Below are 16,701 nucleotides of genomic sequence, written 5' to 3' on the forward strand. Positions count from 1 at the left end.
AAGAAAATAACATTTCTATAAGGGAAGTTACTTAAACCCAAATTAAAACATATTAAAATCTAACAAATATGATTAAAATTAATTAGATAGGCTTAAAAATATGGGGTATTACAGAAATCTTAAGCCTTCTACCAAGTGTTGCCTTGCTTTTATGCTTGTTTGTTGTTAGAAATTAATAGATATTGTGTCTTACTTGCATAATAGATCCCCTCCAAACCAACTTAATGCATTAAGAACTTGTGGTTCGGACCCGCTTGTGCCCGCCTTGAAGTATCGGCCGTCACAAGCCCCGGCCATCCTCACTCCGTCGCCCAAATAGACGCGAGTGCTCCTTTGATTTAATTATCCGCTTGTGTTGCTTTGTGCTCCTTTGATTTAATTATCCGCTTGTGTTGCTTTGTGCTCACAAGTCCCTCTTCCGCTTAAGGCTAGCGTTCTTTCCACCAAAGGCTAGAGCGCGCCACACGTTTTGGGGTCCAAATTCTCGGACTGTGACAGTTGGTATCAGAGCTAGGTTCCAAACCTCGTCGCAAGCAACCCGTTTAGGCACCAGGAGGGCTACACGAAGATGGACTTTTTAGAAGAAAGGCTGGCTTGGCTTGAGGAGAAGGCGAACGAATGGTCCCAACTCCAAGTCGTGGTACACGAGCAAGCCGAGCAAATTGTGAAATTAATGGAAGATAGAGATGCTCTCCGCGAATAATTGCAATTTGTTCAAGGTCAAGCTGATGAAGCACTTGAGAAATGTGCTACCCTTATGCGCGATGTGGGCAGAGACGCACTTGGTGTTGGTGCGGCAGAGATCAAGCCGCCCAAACCTCGCAACTACAGTGGCGCTAGAGATGATAAAGAAGTCGACAACTTCCTCTTCGACATGGAGCAGTACCTCTGAGTATGTCAATTGAGTGACGATCAGAAAGTGGATACTGCCATCATGTACTTGTATGAAGATGCTAAGATTTGGTGTTGCACCAAGCATGCAGTCATCAAAGCAGGAAGGATAAAGATATATACATGGGAGGAGTTTAAAGAGGAACTCAAAGAACAATTTTACCCTGACAACACAACCTTTGTTGCTCGGATGAAGTTGCTGGAGTGCCGCCAGAAGGGCTCTCTTTGCGAATATGTGAAGGAATACTTGGTGATAATGTTGGACATCACAGACATGAACGAGAAAGATCGTGTGTTCAACTTTGTCAATGGGTTAAAGGAATGAGTATTGTTTAGGTGTAAAAATACCCCCTATATGTGGACCAATGCCAACTCGACACGTGTCCACAAGCTCAACGCTCAATGAGCCAATTAGAGCATGACACGTGTCACTCAATGATAGAAGGGTGAAAATGGGCTTTAAGCCCACAACCCTAGAAACCGTAAAACGGTGGGAAGCTAATCTACTTAGGTTAAATAACCTAAGAGGCACACATCCCAATGCTCTATAAATACTGATCATTACATCAGCTTTAAAGGATTCAACTCTCTCTCCAAGTGCAATGCCCCCCACATTTACTCTCCCTTCTCTCTACTTTCTCTCTCTAAAATAAATTATTTCGGTCACTGACTTGATCGTCGGAGGCGAACCTCCGCCCCCCCCCCCCAAGGTCCGTTGTTTTGCAGGTGATTGGGCCGCTCGAGTGTTGCATTGCATATCTGTCTCCCGAGGGACGTTCACACCCTCCATTCGGGTACGTACAAAAAACCCCAAAACAAGTGCAGCCAGAGATTTTAAGGTTGAAGATTGATACCCTCACTACTACTATGTGTGCTGTTGAGAGATTGATGGACTACTCAGTCAAGAAGGGTCGTTAATCTGAGAATGATTCAAGTGGGACGTCAACACGCTCCAACAGCCCGACTCCAAGTTCTCCAAAAGGTACAGAGAATGGCTCTCGAGTATTGTCCAACACCGTTAATACATACCACAGAAGAAGTGGAGAAGGTGATGCCCAGAGATCAACATCTACCCCCTCCCACAACTCCAGAAACTCAAAGGCTGGCACTTCCTTGGCAAACACAAGGAAGATAAATTTCATTCTTTGTCGAGGCCCGCACAAATGGTGGGAGTGCGATCGCGAGCATAAAGAAGAGCTTAACAAGATCCAGAAGAGATTGTTATCCATGTCTGTTCAGGAGGCCCTAAGAGAGACCAGCAGCGATGAGGAGCCCATACGCAGGATGGGTTCCATGTACCAAATGAGTGTTATGTGAAAAGGTAGCACTTGAGGAAGAACTAGAAGTCCGATAGCTATTGACAATGCGAGTGATGGAGCCAGAGAAGAAGACGACATCGAAGAAACAAGCTCGCGCTAGAGACACCGAGATGCGGGAGATGAAGTCCGATGAGTAGGCAATATCCAAGATACACCCCCGCCAAACTCAAAAACAGACACCCGATTTGAAGCAAAGAGCGATGAGCCCAGAGACACCAAAGAGGCACCAAAGGAGAACCTCCCAAGAGAGAGGGAAAATAGTGGTCGAGCAAACAACGAAGGTCACGTGTAGGGGATCAAAAAAACAATGGTCACCCAAGAGGCACTAGCCACAACTTGAAGCTCACCACCACAATCACAACGAAGCAGCTCCCTAATAGATGATCGTGGAGGCAGCACTCCCCCAGAACTCAACAGACACCACTCCTAAGAGGAAATTTAGAGATGAAGCTCTCAACAAGTTGTTCGAGCACAGCAACCCAAAGACAAGCTCCTCGACAACAACGAATATCTAGCTCTAGAGTCAACAAAGATTCAAGAAGTCAGCCGCATTAACGGTGCAACAGAGACTCAAGATAGTTAGAATTTTCTAATTTAGGTTGTAACTCTACTTATAAGTCGACGAGGTCATCGACAGCTTAAGTGGGGGAGGATGTTAGAATCTGACTCCTTTTTATGTATTAGATTCCCTTTAGATGCTTTATTAGAGTTTAGTTTATGTTTTTCTAAGCTTGACGTCTCATTATTGTGTTACTGTCAGTTCAGTGTTCATAGGAATTCTCCTTGTAATCAAATTAAAGCTCTTTGAAAGGTGAATGATTAATGAAATCTTAAGCCTTCTACCAAGTGTTGCCTTGCTTTTATGCTTGTTTGTTGTTTGACCTTTATAGATATTGTATCTTACTTGCATAATAGCTCCCCTCCAAACCAACTTGATGCATTAAGAACTCGTGGTTCGGACCCGCTTGTGTCTGCCTTGAAGTATCGGCCGTCACAAGCCCCAACCATCCGCACTCCGTCGCCCAAATAGACGTAAGTGCTCTTGTGATTTAATTGCCCGCTTGTGTTGCTTTGTGCTCACAAACCCCTCTTCTGCTTAAGGCTAGCGTTCTTGCCGCCAAAAGGCTAAAGCGCGCTACACGTTTTGGGGTCCAAATTCTCGGACCATAACACCGTGTCTAAAATTATATGTAATACCTCGTATTTTTATACGTAAATTAAAATAAGTATTTTGAAAAGTATTTAATTAAATTGAATTGTTTATTTAAAGTATTTTAATTATTTATTTTAAATAAGTTTGAAAATAATTATAAAAAGAAAGTTTACTTAATTAACTAATGTAATTAAGTTGGGGTTTAATTTAACGAAAGTTTCAATTTAGTAAAGTTTTATTAGGGATGGGATTAGGAAAATTAAAAGAGGAAAGTTAGGGAAAAAGGGTTTGTAGAGAAGGGGTATAAATATCCCACTTATGAGGTAAATCAACTTTGCCCGGAGTGGAGAAAACCCAAAGTAAACTTCTCTCTCCTTTCTCCTTATTTTCTTTCTTTTTCTTTCTCCTTTTTCCCCTTCCCCTTTTCTTTTTTTTCAGTTGTTCCTCCCCCCCCACCACTGCCGACCATCGGCAGCAGGTGGCCGCTGGCAGCAGGCAGCCACCGGCGCTGGCAGCCGGCGTGGTGGCTGCCGCTGCTCTCCCCCTCCCTTTTTTGAATGTGGAAAAAAAAATTAATCTTTACTGTTAAAAACTAATATAGGCTTAAATCTAATTGTTAATTATGAATTTTGGGATTTGATTTTGATGTTTGATTATAAGTATTATGTTAATTATTTTTCAGATTATGTTTTTAATTAAAAAGCCCCAATTTTTGAAACCCTAGGTTCTTGATTTGTAAATTATTGAAGGGTTATGATGTATAATGATTTAGACCTTTGATTAAAGTGTTTTAAGGCTTAATTACAGCAAGTTTTAATCAAAATATAGTGCTGGAATTTTTAGTAGAGCACGTAAAATCAAGTTTCCTTAAGAAATTTTAATTACCCATTAACTGGGATTAAATTATGATGTTTAAAATATAATTTCATCTTGTTTTAATTAAATTATGAGGGGTTTTATAATAGTACATATTGCTGGAAATTTGTGTAAAGTGGATTCTAATACTCTTCTATAATTCTAAATTGTAGGAGACTTTGAAGTGAGTGATTTTTATTAGTCGTGGCGATTCTAAGATCGTATACAAGGTACGTTCGCGTACTTGACATAATTATGTAAATATAATAGCATGCTAAATGTGTTTGATTGACTACAAATAGTATCATGCTAGGTTTGGATTGGAAATTATGATTTGGATGTTATTGATGATTGGATTATGAAGCATGATTTATTTGGTGATGGATTATTGAATGGAAATTAATAGTTTGGAATATTATTTATGAACCACATATTTATTTATGGTATGTTAGGGAGCATGTTTAATTATAATAAATGTTTAATTTGGTTTGGAATATTGAAAAGGAATTTTATTATGGTTCATATAATTTTTATTGATGCTATAAGCATGAGGAAAGAGCTACATAAGTGTCTATGTACACGAGGAATAAATTGTATGTTGGTGCCTTAGTGCACTTAAGGTGTTTTTAACACCGAGGGATAGGAATTTGTGGCGCTTTATGCATTTAAGGTGTCATTGGCACCGAGGTAGAATTAAAAAGGATTCAATATTAAATATTGTGTGGTCACTAATTATTCAAGAATTAAATTGGTATATTTGATTTATTGAATAATTATTGTTGATTGAATGATTATGGTTGAGAGTCATCACCAAGTTTAATAATTTGTAAATAACGTAAAGTGAATGAGATTACGCACCAAAACTCTTGGAACGTATATACGTTGAGTATGAACACGTGGGGGGAGTTATGGGGTTTTATATTTAACCACAACTTCTACTGGAGTACAGGACGCTGTACATTCCTTTTCTTATTATTATGCGCAGGAATTCCGCCACTTACGAGTGGTTATTGATGCTGGCACGGTTAGCTCCCGTGTCAGTAACCTCAAATTTATTTAGGGGAGGTTGAGTGGGAAACCCGTTCGATGTGTAGTCAACATTAAATAAAATATGTAGTGTCTAGTTAGAACTGTTATTGAATGTTGTATGCTTGAAACACAGGTGCAACGAGGTAAGTCGTGTGTTGATAGGAAATTATATGTTAGTGTGTTAATTACGCTTATGTACTCAGCTTTGCTGATTGTGTGTTTGTTGGCCTTGTCTTTACCTTGGCCCCATGATGACCCATTTTTAATGGAGAGTAGTGGAAACAAGTAGAGATAAGCTTTTCAGGTGATGAAGCATTTTCATGAATGGGCATGAGTGAAGAGCGGATATGCTAGTTTCTATAAGTATATGAATGTGTTATTACTTTAATTATTTATGACTTTATTTATTACATGTGACTAATGAGAAGGGTTTTGAATTTCGGTTTTTGTTTTAATAAGGGCCTACAGTGGTTCCAAGTTGTAGTTGACTTTATTTTATTTTGTTTGACTTTGGTTTGACTTTACTTTTGGTGTTTGATTTTAAATGTTGACTTGTTTTGAAATGTTTTGAAATCAGTCTTCCGCTGTGTGTCTTGGATAGTTGCCTTAACCGTTACACGATGGCGGTAATATCTTAGATATTCCTATTTAAAGTTTTAAACAGGGCAAAACAGGTATTTTAAAAGGAAAGAATTTCTAGGGTGTTACATTATATTCTACCCAAACCTGAAGTTTTTTCTAGTTGATTGGGTTTGGCCTGCTTTGAGAAAAATGTAAAGGAACCACTACTTCTAATTTAATGTAGATGGTGAGATTCAAACTTGTGACCTTTAGATATAGCACTAAAGTGAATCAGCATATCTCACAAGTTGAGTGAGCTTAGCTGCAAATGTAGTTGGTGATGTTCAAACTCGCGACTTTAAAATCACAAGTGAGTTCTTCCACCAACTCTACCAAGAATGATTGCTGACTGCAAAAAAAAAAATAAATAAAAAATAAATAAATAAAATTGAGTATACCCACAAGTCCACAACCTATCCGTATACTCACTTCCTTTTTCTCAATCATATGTGGGAAGGTGTAAAGCAAAACTTTAAAAATAAAAACAAAGATACAACATTGTCGTACAATATGTGCAAGAAAATAATTTATAACAAACCAAAAAGGAAAATGTAGAATGGATAAGGACGAAAGGAGTAACAAGTGCAACTAAATTAAAATCTATAAACAACTGAGATATACTAAAATGATTAAATTATTCTTAAAAACAATATAAAAAAATAATTATAAAAGGCATACCACTTGATGAGTTAGTCGAATCAATACATCATTAGTTACATCATCTAAGTCATTAAAATGATTAATTAGAATTTTAAATAGGTATTATGACTTAGTTAAGGCTCCTTCTGTACAGCATTTACACCGGCTTGTTAAATGGAATTATTACTTATCATTCTCCACTAACCAATAATGCTTAATGTAAATCCATTTCCTTTAAAGTGGTTGGTTTCCAATTCTTTTCTTAATCTAACCTTAAATTATACTCGTACTTGGTACAAGTATTTTGGAGTGGACTATTATACTAGCATTTGCATATTTCAACCGCCTAACTCACCTCCCTTTATTATACTAGCAATTGATGATGCACGATTGCACGTAATGCCTATTTGATTATTCCTCTTTGGTTTGAAACGTTTTCCTGTACATGTATGTCCATGTAACACTTTGGCTGATAATATCTTTAATTATCAACAAATAAAATTATAACAATTGATGAATATTAATAAATTATTTATTGAGACAATTTCAACAAATATCCGCAAGACTATAGTTATTTTTATGTATAAATCACAAACATTCCCATTAAAAAAAATCACAAACATTAGCCAAATTAAATTAGATAAACAGTACAAAAAGTCAAAAAGTTTCACTTATTTAAACACAGAGGGAGTATTAAAATGTATGCAATCACCATTAAGAAATTTATACACTTGTATAATATCTTAAAATGAATACTCGAGCTAGCTAAGCACCTCTCATAGGCTTCTATCACAAATGATTAGTCGAAAACTTAAAAAAATGTTATAAGATCTATATATAAATTCACTAATATGAAAATTGTTGCCATATAATAGCTTTAACAAATATTTAAAGCTTATCATGATTATGGCTTGAAGAATATATAAAGAAGAAAAAAAAATTGTGTATGAAAAATCTAATTACTTTGATCATACAGTCACATTCTATAAGTAACCCCTAGTACAGTGCCTAAATAACTCTTATTATACTTATTGAGTAACACTTAAATAACAAAGTAACTTTTGAAAGACTAACAATGTAACTCCTATATTTCTAAATAAGTAACCCCTATAACCTTAATAGAGTAACTCCGTGGGGATTGATCACGCAGTGTAAACAACTAGTCAACTACATATAAAAGCTAGTGAACTTCTTATGGCACGGTACTAAATTGTTAATCCATAAATAATTGAATAATGAATATAGTGAATTGCTAATACATAATATAAAGTAATTTTATGCATGGTGTTATACTGTTATATGGATGAAAATAATAGAATAATTATTGCATTGGTGATCGAGTTAACAATAACATGAGATTAAGAAAATTTCAAATTGGGAAGTATTGATTACAATGTGACTGTTAATTGATTGGTATGTAAAATTTGGGAAAAACTAGTTCTATTAATCCCAACTTCAGGCCATTTACTTTTAATAAACCAATTATCGTTTATTTCTAAATAATCCCAACTTTAATTGGTGTTATCTTCTAACAAAGTATTATACCAGTCAACAAAGTACTATACCAGGTTAATTGGATTCATGTTAACACGTCATTGATCCAAAAAATAAAAAACAAATATACAAAACAAATGTTAAAAAAAGAAAAAAAAAAAAAGAGAAATTGAAACCACCCCATCCCATCCCAGCCCCACCGCCAACACCACCCTTCCTTATCCCCTCACCTGAAACCATCCTCTTAACGCCTACCGAAAACCAATCCCTTCCCCTAGCCCCACCAAAAATCCAACCCTAACCACCTAAAAACCTAGGTTTAAATGTGGTGGTTTCGGCACTTGAAACCACCTTAAAAACAAACCTAGGTTTTGGTGTGGTGGTTTCGAGGGAAGGCTGGGCGTGGGGCTATGGTGTTTTTAGCAAGGGGGGTGAGGTTGTGGTGGTTTTGGGGAAAGCAAGGGGTGAAAATGGTGGCTTTAAGGGAAGAGGGTGGGGATGCGGATGGTTTCAAGGGAAGGGGGTGGGGCTGTGGGTGGTTTCAAGGGAAGCTGTGGGATTGTAGGTGGTTTCGGGGAAGATGTGGTTTTCGGTGGGGTTAGGGAGGGAGACGGTGGTTTCTGGTGTTGTTTTTTTTAAAAAAAATCTAATATTTTAATCAGGTCACACGTCATCCTTTCGATAGAAAACGAAACTTAAAGTTTGTATTATTCAAGAATAATCGATAATTAAGATTATTAACAGTAAATATCCCAAAGTTGGGATTAATAATATCAAATATTTCTAAATTTTTTTCTTCAATATCTATCACAATCCAATAGTAATATATAATTCAAACTTTTAATATCTCGTTGGAAGTTTGATTCTCATTAATAACATCTTTATTGATTAAACGACATTTAAATCTATTATATAATTGCAGAGTCACTTCACCACAACCCTCCAAATCACCAATACTCAAATCTCATGCATTTGAGGGTTTTTTTTTTTTTGTTAAATTTATTTTTTTACAAACCAATAACTACCCAGTACCCATCCCATTATATTATTTATTTTTTAACATAAAACAAAAAAACATCAATAAGGATAATAACTACCCATCTCACTTTTTTATTTCCTCTCAAGGAATTGCAATAATTAATAAAAATTCAATTTTTTAAAAAAACATTACTAACATTTCACTTTGTCTTATTTTCTTTTGCGTATAATACATGTCGTGCATTAGCACGGATACACAATTCCTTTATCAACAATTACCATAGCACTCTAAATCCCCAACCCTTCAATTGTATGCATATGTTTTGGGGATTGTCCTACAAACAATTTCTACTTCCCTAATCATCAAAATAAAAATAAAAAATAAAAAATGTACAGCACGCTATTTGCGTGACTGACCTCACTGAATAGTTACTTGCAAAAAATAAAAAAAAAATAGACCTATGACACTAACTACGTAACCCCTATAACATAGAACACAAGTAACCTTTATAGATTTAACACAACAAGTAACCTTTATAGATTTAACACACCTACACTTCCCTAATCATCAACAAGCTATTGATATTATGTTAATCAATAGTTACATCATATAACATATGTTAATCAATAACTACTTGCAAAAGATAAAAAATAGACTGTATGATACAACTAAGTAACCCCTATAACACAGAACGGGTAACCTCTATAGATTTAACAAAGTACCACCCGCATATAAGAGTCATCCCTGTTTTTTATTTTATTTTTTAATTTTTTTGTAGCAAAGCAGTGAATGAATATCATATTTCAGCAGAGCAGAACAGGTGTCGGCAGTTTACTAATATTCAATAGAGAAGATTTGAACAGAGCATTGTAAAGCAGATCAGACCACAACAACTCTAAAAAAAATGGATTAAGTTACTACATCAAATCAACTTCCCTATTTGAAACATATTTTTTCTTATATTATATATTTAATTGTTTCTAATATAAAACACAAACTTTTAAAAAAATCGGGTGTACAATAATTATTGTACATCCATTAAAAGATAACCTAAAGTGATTAAAAGTTACCCCTAAAATGAATAAAAGTTACCCCAATATGCGTTAAAGTAACCCAATTCAAATAAAAATTATCTACGCTTTATTAGTAAAAAAATCACATTTTAAATGACTAAAAATCAATTATTAGTGATTGAATGTAATTAAATTACCTTTATAAAACTTTTCTTGTTGATTTATATAAAAATTGTATTATGTTTAAAGTTACCCAAAAAAAGACAAAAAGTTACTCTAAAATTAGCTAAAAGTTACCCTTATACTGCTCGATGTACACTAATATTAGTATAAACCGGATGTATACAAAAATTTTTGAATATAAAATATATCCTGTGCATTTTGCACGGATACACTCTAGTTAGGTTAATAAAGTAGGGTCAAGTTTTCATTATCCTCATACACCCAACCTCTCCCAACTCTAGGGGGTCGGGTCCTCGAACTTACAATCGTGAGACTTCATACCGACTAATATAAATCAATAAAAACAAAAAACCAAAAAATCATAGTGCTTTTTAAATCATCATTAATAATTATTAATTTTAATACTGTAAATTTAATTAAAAAAAAAATAAAGAACCTTGCATGAAATCGTTACCCGATTGGTTACTCCATTATTGTCCCCACAAGTCTCATATAAGAACACCAAACCCAGTCTCTATCTTCTTCCATTTTCTCTCTCCTTCTTTTTTATGTCTCCTACCTTGAGACTAGATTTTCTTCATAATATTATGGGTCGAATTTCAACTTCCTTAATTTAACATCATTTATTTCTTTGATTTTTCTACAACGGTACTCATCTCTTCACTTACTCTTCTTTACCTGCTTCCTTTTCTTTCATTATGATGGTTTGGTAATTATTTTTTTGCTTAATTATTTGTGTTCTTCTTTTAGTGGGTTTTTGTACTGTTCATTGTAGTAAAGATTGAATCTTTAATAAATTTTTTTCTTATTTCTGCGTGTTAGTTATAATTAATGGGTAAATTTTTGTGTTTTGCTCATTTAATTAAGTGGGTATTGATTTTTTATTTTATTTTTAATGTTAAAAAAGATGGAATCTTTGATGATTTTTTCTTGGTGGGCACTTTTCTTTTGTTAGTGGTGGTTTTCATAATAGGATGTTAGGTTTTTAGTTTTTCATATTATGTCATGATAAAATTCATCTTATTTTTTGAGGTTTAGCATAGATTATGTTGATTTATACTGTAGATTGTTTAAGATTTGCAGGAAACACTCCCTCTTAGTATTATTTATAATAACTGGATCATTTATTTTATGGCTGATTTCTTATTTATGCTGTATTTTTAGTTGGAATTTCATTTTTTTTAAGTTTCAAGAGAATATATATTGTCCTGGGGTGGGGGATTTTGAGCTATATTGTCATGAAATGGACTATTTTTTTACCACAAAAATCTAGATCTTTTTGGAAGGTTGGTGAGTGGAGCTTTTGATTGCTGTAGTCTTTTGCTTTTATCTGTTGTATACTTTAGGCTAGTGGATATCATTCTTAATTTTCGGGGTTTAATTCCGATTTGTCAATGAAATTCCTTACAGGTGAATAGGGTGTACACTGGAAAGAGCAATTAAAAGGGTATATAGGGATGCAGAAGAGTGGAACGAATCGACAGATTTCGTCTATTGGGTCTATGCCTTGGTGGGTTGCTGCTGGATCACAAGATGAAATGAATTCATCGAATCTCAATCAAATAGATTGGATTGGAGAGCACCAAAAATCGGAGCACATGATGAATGGAGCATCTGAGAAAGAAAAACAAGGGGTCTTCCATTTTTCCTTTTCTGCTGGTAATTTTCTGGATTTCAACTTTTCTGAGCTTTATGCTCTTGTGTATGTGAGCCATGTTACATTCTCATTAGTATCACAATTATATAATGTATGTAATATGTGGAAAGCTCAATTTGACAAAAACTTTACGCTTGTTTTGTGGCCTGAAATATCTTATTGCTGTATTGAGGATAAATATTTTGTCCAGTTTGTGGTAGTCTTCTGGTTTGTTGATTAGACTATTGCAAAAAAAAAAAAAAAAAAAAATCTCAATTTAGGGCTTCTTTTTGCTGCTAACAGTACTTTTGTGTATGATTCAATCTGACTTTAAGCTCTTTCACTGGCTAAGTACAAAGAGTTGAAAACAACTTTATGCTTTTTACCCCTAAATTTAGCACATTTACGATGTTGAAATATGGCATTATGGTATAAACTACTTTGGAATCTTCTATAGTGAGATGAAGGAAAATTGTAATAAACATGGTTAAAGTATTCAGCACATTATTCGAGTTTATGATAGAGTATAAATGTGTGATTTTGCTCTTTGGAACTGGCATTGCTTTTTAATTGAAGCAGTACTTTAATATTAATATCTTGGGGCAGGCAATTAAATCAATGGAAGACTTCTAACTCTTTGTCCAATATCTTAAACTGCATCATTTAAGTGGCATGGTATGAAGGAAGAAATTAAACTTTTGAAGGATATTTTTACTGTCTATGGTCATTTTTGGAGTTCAAGTTGAAGGCACTACTTACAAAAATTAGTTAGAATGCTTTTTTGTTCTTTGTTCTGTCGTTCTTTAGTGAGATCAGTGAGGATTCATGACCAATTCCAAAATTTTGATGTATGAAATAGGTTGACATAATAAAAGGTTAGCGAACCCTAGGGTAATTCTGCTTCCAGTGTACATTTCATCCTGTCATGGATAGAAAACAATTGATTTCTTGTAATATCAATTATTGTTTGATCCATTGCCTGGTTTCCTGTAACACCATTGTTGTACTTTATACACTGTCAATTTTGAGAGGAAAAATATTTTGAAGGCTTGTGCTAAAGTCTTGCTTGATTTTATTACACATCTTAATTGTTGTAAGTCTTGTTATTCTATCTTCCTCAATCCGATGGTTCATGTAATCAGTTTTCTAATAGCTTAATCACCAAGTCCATGTCCACCAACTCCATATGTCACATGATAGACTAATGATGAAAATAGAGTAATTTCATAAAATTCTAAGGTTACCCTGCATGCACTAGACCACTACATTGGTTTGTACTTTTTAGATGTTAAGAAGCAGAGGTTATGCTATACTTCAAGGCAAGAAGCAGATCTCACTGTGCTCCTATATCAGGCAGCATGTTTCTTTCTTTTTCTTTGTAATGCTTTCTTTGTCTATGTTGTAAACTTGTAATACTATTGGTTGGATCATTAATTTAATTCTTGTGTTCAGAGGATAACAAGAACTCTTTCAAAGAAAACAATGGCCGTGATCATCAAATGAACAGTTTCCAGCAGTTCCCTCTTCCCCAACAGAAGAATTATGTTGAGCTTGGACTTGGTCAGCCAATGGTAAGTCTTTCTATTGATAAACTTAACTGTATAAAGCTGCTTTCTTTTCCTAGTATACTAATCTTGTTCAAATAAACTCTTCAGGTCTATGCAAATCATCCTCTGGATCAATGCCATGGATTATATGCAGTTTATGGGACTCAGCCTGCGGTTTGTTGCTTTTCCAAATTTTTTTATCTTCACCTTTTGTATTTCAGTGTTTCTCTGTAACTGTCATGTTTAAGGATATATATAATACTAATTGAAAAAAATCTAATCTCATGCAGTTTTATGGGTATTTACCTGATTGTGCATCATGTAATAAGTGTGAATTATTATGATGTTTATGTTTAACAAGAGTCTGTCTGTTTTGTTATTATAATGAAACACTATTTTTTTGTTTGTGGTGTACTAGTCTATGCTATGATACACCGTAACTTGATATTTTTGTTCATACACATTCTCCGGAATTAAAGGGTGAACAAGCTAGCTAATTCTTGTTTGGTGGTCTTCCATTTTGCTCCTAGTGTGCACTGGTCTATTATGTTTGAAATTTTTTACTATTTGCATATGGAATACAAGGTTTCGTGACAAGAATTGTCCTTTTTGAAATTTAGGGGCGAGCTATGCTTCCATTTAGTGTGGCAACTGAAGACGGGCCTATTTATGTAAACCCTAAACAGTATCATGGGATTATGCGTCGCCGAAAAATGAGAGCAAAGGAAGGGTTGAAAAACCGGTCAACTAAGGATAAGGTACCACTCTGAGATTTGGTAATGCATTTGTTACTGTTAGTCTCCAATTATATTTTCTTTTCTTAAAGTCAGTTTAGTTGATTTTTAATTCTATCTCAATTGTAAAATATTGGAAACCTTTCATTCTCATATATTTTCAAACTGATATATGCTCTCAATTGGTTGGTGAAACAACTCTGCACATTGCACCAATTTATGTGTCAAAATGTTTATTTACTACTACTTATTTACCTGCATCACTAATAAATGAGTTTTTGATTCAGTATGCATTGAAGCCTAAGGTCATTTTGTGATGAAATCCCAAAACATAATACATGTTTATTCTACTTTTCTACTGTTCTCTCAGTTTAAGTAATGTTTTTATCTGATAATGTATCCCAATGATTACTTGGAAAGGTTTGTATTTGGTGTTTCTAACTTCTAAGGGGGTTTTTGTATATTTATCTATCTATTTTTGAAATATTTTAGTGCTAATGTACTTTGGTTTTGCAAAATAAAGAGAAAGTAGTGTAATTCCTAGGCTAACAGATTGCCTTTCTTGCTTCTCCCTTCTTTAAAATTCTCCGCCATAGATGACAGTCTCATGAATTTAGTTTCCAGATATAGTTTGATAAACTACTCCGTACTTGAAATGATTTTTGAAAATGTATTGCGTGGAGTAACATATAATTACTTGTATACTAAACTCATCTGTTTGTGTTGCAATCACAGCCATATGTTCATGAATCAAGGCACCGCCATGCTTGCCGTCGAGCAAGGGGAGCTGGTGGACGCTTCCTCAACACCAAGAATCTTGAGAATGTGAAGAATAAACAGGAAACAAAAAAGACATCTGATCAACTGACCTTTCTTTCTTCGCATTCATCAGGCTCCGAAGTTCTTCAGTCTGAAGGTGGAAACTTGAACTCCTCAAAGGAAGTTTCTGATTGCAAAAGTCCAAACTTTTCTGGCTCTGAAGTGACTAGCATGTATTACAGCAAAGATTTTGATTGCTTCGGAATCAATCCTGGCCGTCCTTTTGCTTTCCACCCTTTACAAAATATGGAAGGAAATCGGCAGGGCAGTAACTGGGTTACAGCAGTTGATGGCTGCTGCAACCTTTTTAAAGTATAAGAGAGGAAAGGGACATTAAAAAGGATGGTTGCTTTAATTGTGGAATAGTTTCTGGATTAGCGATCATCCTGTCCCTTTGGCCGCTACAGAAGAGTATTGGTTGCATATTATGTATAAAGCTCCTCTAAGTGGTCTTTTCTCTCTTTCTCTCTTCCATTTGGTTGTGTTATCGAATGGCAAGTCATCCTTTGGCTATGAGGTTTTCATTGTTGCTCGGTTCGAACTCTAGAGCTGCTTGGCTTCAGAGCGGTTGCAGTGACAAGAGGCCTCTCTGTATCATATTAAAAAAAATTATAATCCTAAGGGGGTTTATTTACTTCAGTTTGTGATATTGCTTTGTTATTGAAGTCTTAAACTCATGACATTGGGATTGCTTTCTTTGCTAAACTTCGAAAGCCAACTCATGCTATTTGTGTGGCTGGATTGTTATGTGTATATGCTACTTTAAATTTGTAATATAACTCCAAACTTTTTTTTTAACCTGTCAAATGAGTTCTCTCCTGTATATCTGAAGTTACCACTTCGATTGGAAGTGGCTTGTGTTATGTCTCGATCTACAGGTCACAAGGCCAACCCTTTGGATGTTTTTGATGCAGGAGCAAGAAGCTACTCAAAATTACTTCGAATTGTATAACTCAAAATGATATATTTGGATGATGTTTCAGGTATGATCTGAATGATGGTAGTTCCGTAGTTCTGTTATTCTGAGCAGATTGAATTTATGTAAATCCAACTTCCTACAAGAATTGCTACAGGTCTACAGCATTACTAAGAGTTCAAAATGTTGCTCCCTCCTATTTTGTCATTTTTAATTTACTTTTTACACAGTTTGCAGTATACGTGTTTAATCTTTAATATTTCGATGTAGATTACGAAAAAAAAGTTAACAAAAACTTATCTTGAAATACACTGTATTTACTATTTAGTATGATATAAAAACTAAAAAGTTTTCATACCATTGCAGAGTTAAAAGTTAGTTTTTTAGTTACTCTTATTAAAAGTAATTTTGGTAGTGGGTTTTGAGTGTAATAGCAAAAGTTAGAATAATGTTGTTAGATTAGGTTTTCATACCTTTAAAAGCTGTACTTGTAAAGTGCGCGCTATTCTTAAATGTTGCCTTTTCGAAAAGAGAATCTCCCAGCTTTTTTCTGTATATATCATTGTTTCCTTGTTAGATAAGGGTAATAGACCTGTTTCTTTTGAAGCTATAATGGGGGGCCAAATTTTGATAAGTTGCTACAAGCTTGTGAATTCAGAAAATGGAACTTGTATGTGCTGATAAGCTAGGTTGCACGAGAATGGGTAATGACACTATATAGGAAAATGTCAATCTCAAAATAGTGAACACAGGTATGCGATGTTAAAATTCAATGTACATGACCTTACTTGAAATCATATATGTAAATATAACAATTTTATCAACTTAATCGGCATAAAGGTACTTGCCTAATTGATTTCTTTTCCCTCTCTA

At 34.7% G+C, this 16,701-nt stretch overlaps 1 protein-coding gene across 1 annotated transcript; it reads left to right on the forward strand.

Moving 5' to 3' along the window:
* The first annotated feature begins 10,684 nt into the window (after positions 1–10,684).
* On the forward strand, positions 10,685–15,712 carry LOC145629049 (nuclear transcription factor Y subunit A-10-like). Its single transcript, XM_081681526.1, has 6 exons — positions 10,685–10,824; positions 11,587–11,835; positions 13,265–13,383; positions 13,468–13,533; positions 13,980–14,117; positions 14,829–15,712. Exons 2-6 carry the CDS (start codon positions 11,634–11,636, stop codon positions 15,228–15,230), a joined length of 927 nt encoding a protein of 308 aa, XP_081537652.1. The 5' UTR covers positions 10,685–10,824; positions 11,587–11,633; the 3' UTR covers positions 15,231–15,712.
* Positions 15,713–16,701: the final 989 nt, after the last annotated feature.

The sequence above is a fragment of the Chenopodium album genome, chromosome 4, assembly GCF_948465745.1.
Source record: "Chenopodium album chromosome 4, dcCheAlbu1.1, whole genome shotgun sequence".
Lineage (NCBI taxonomy): Eukaryota > Viridiplantae > Streptophyta > Magnoliopsida > Caryophyllales > Amaranthaceae > Chenopodium > Chenopodium album.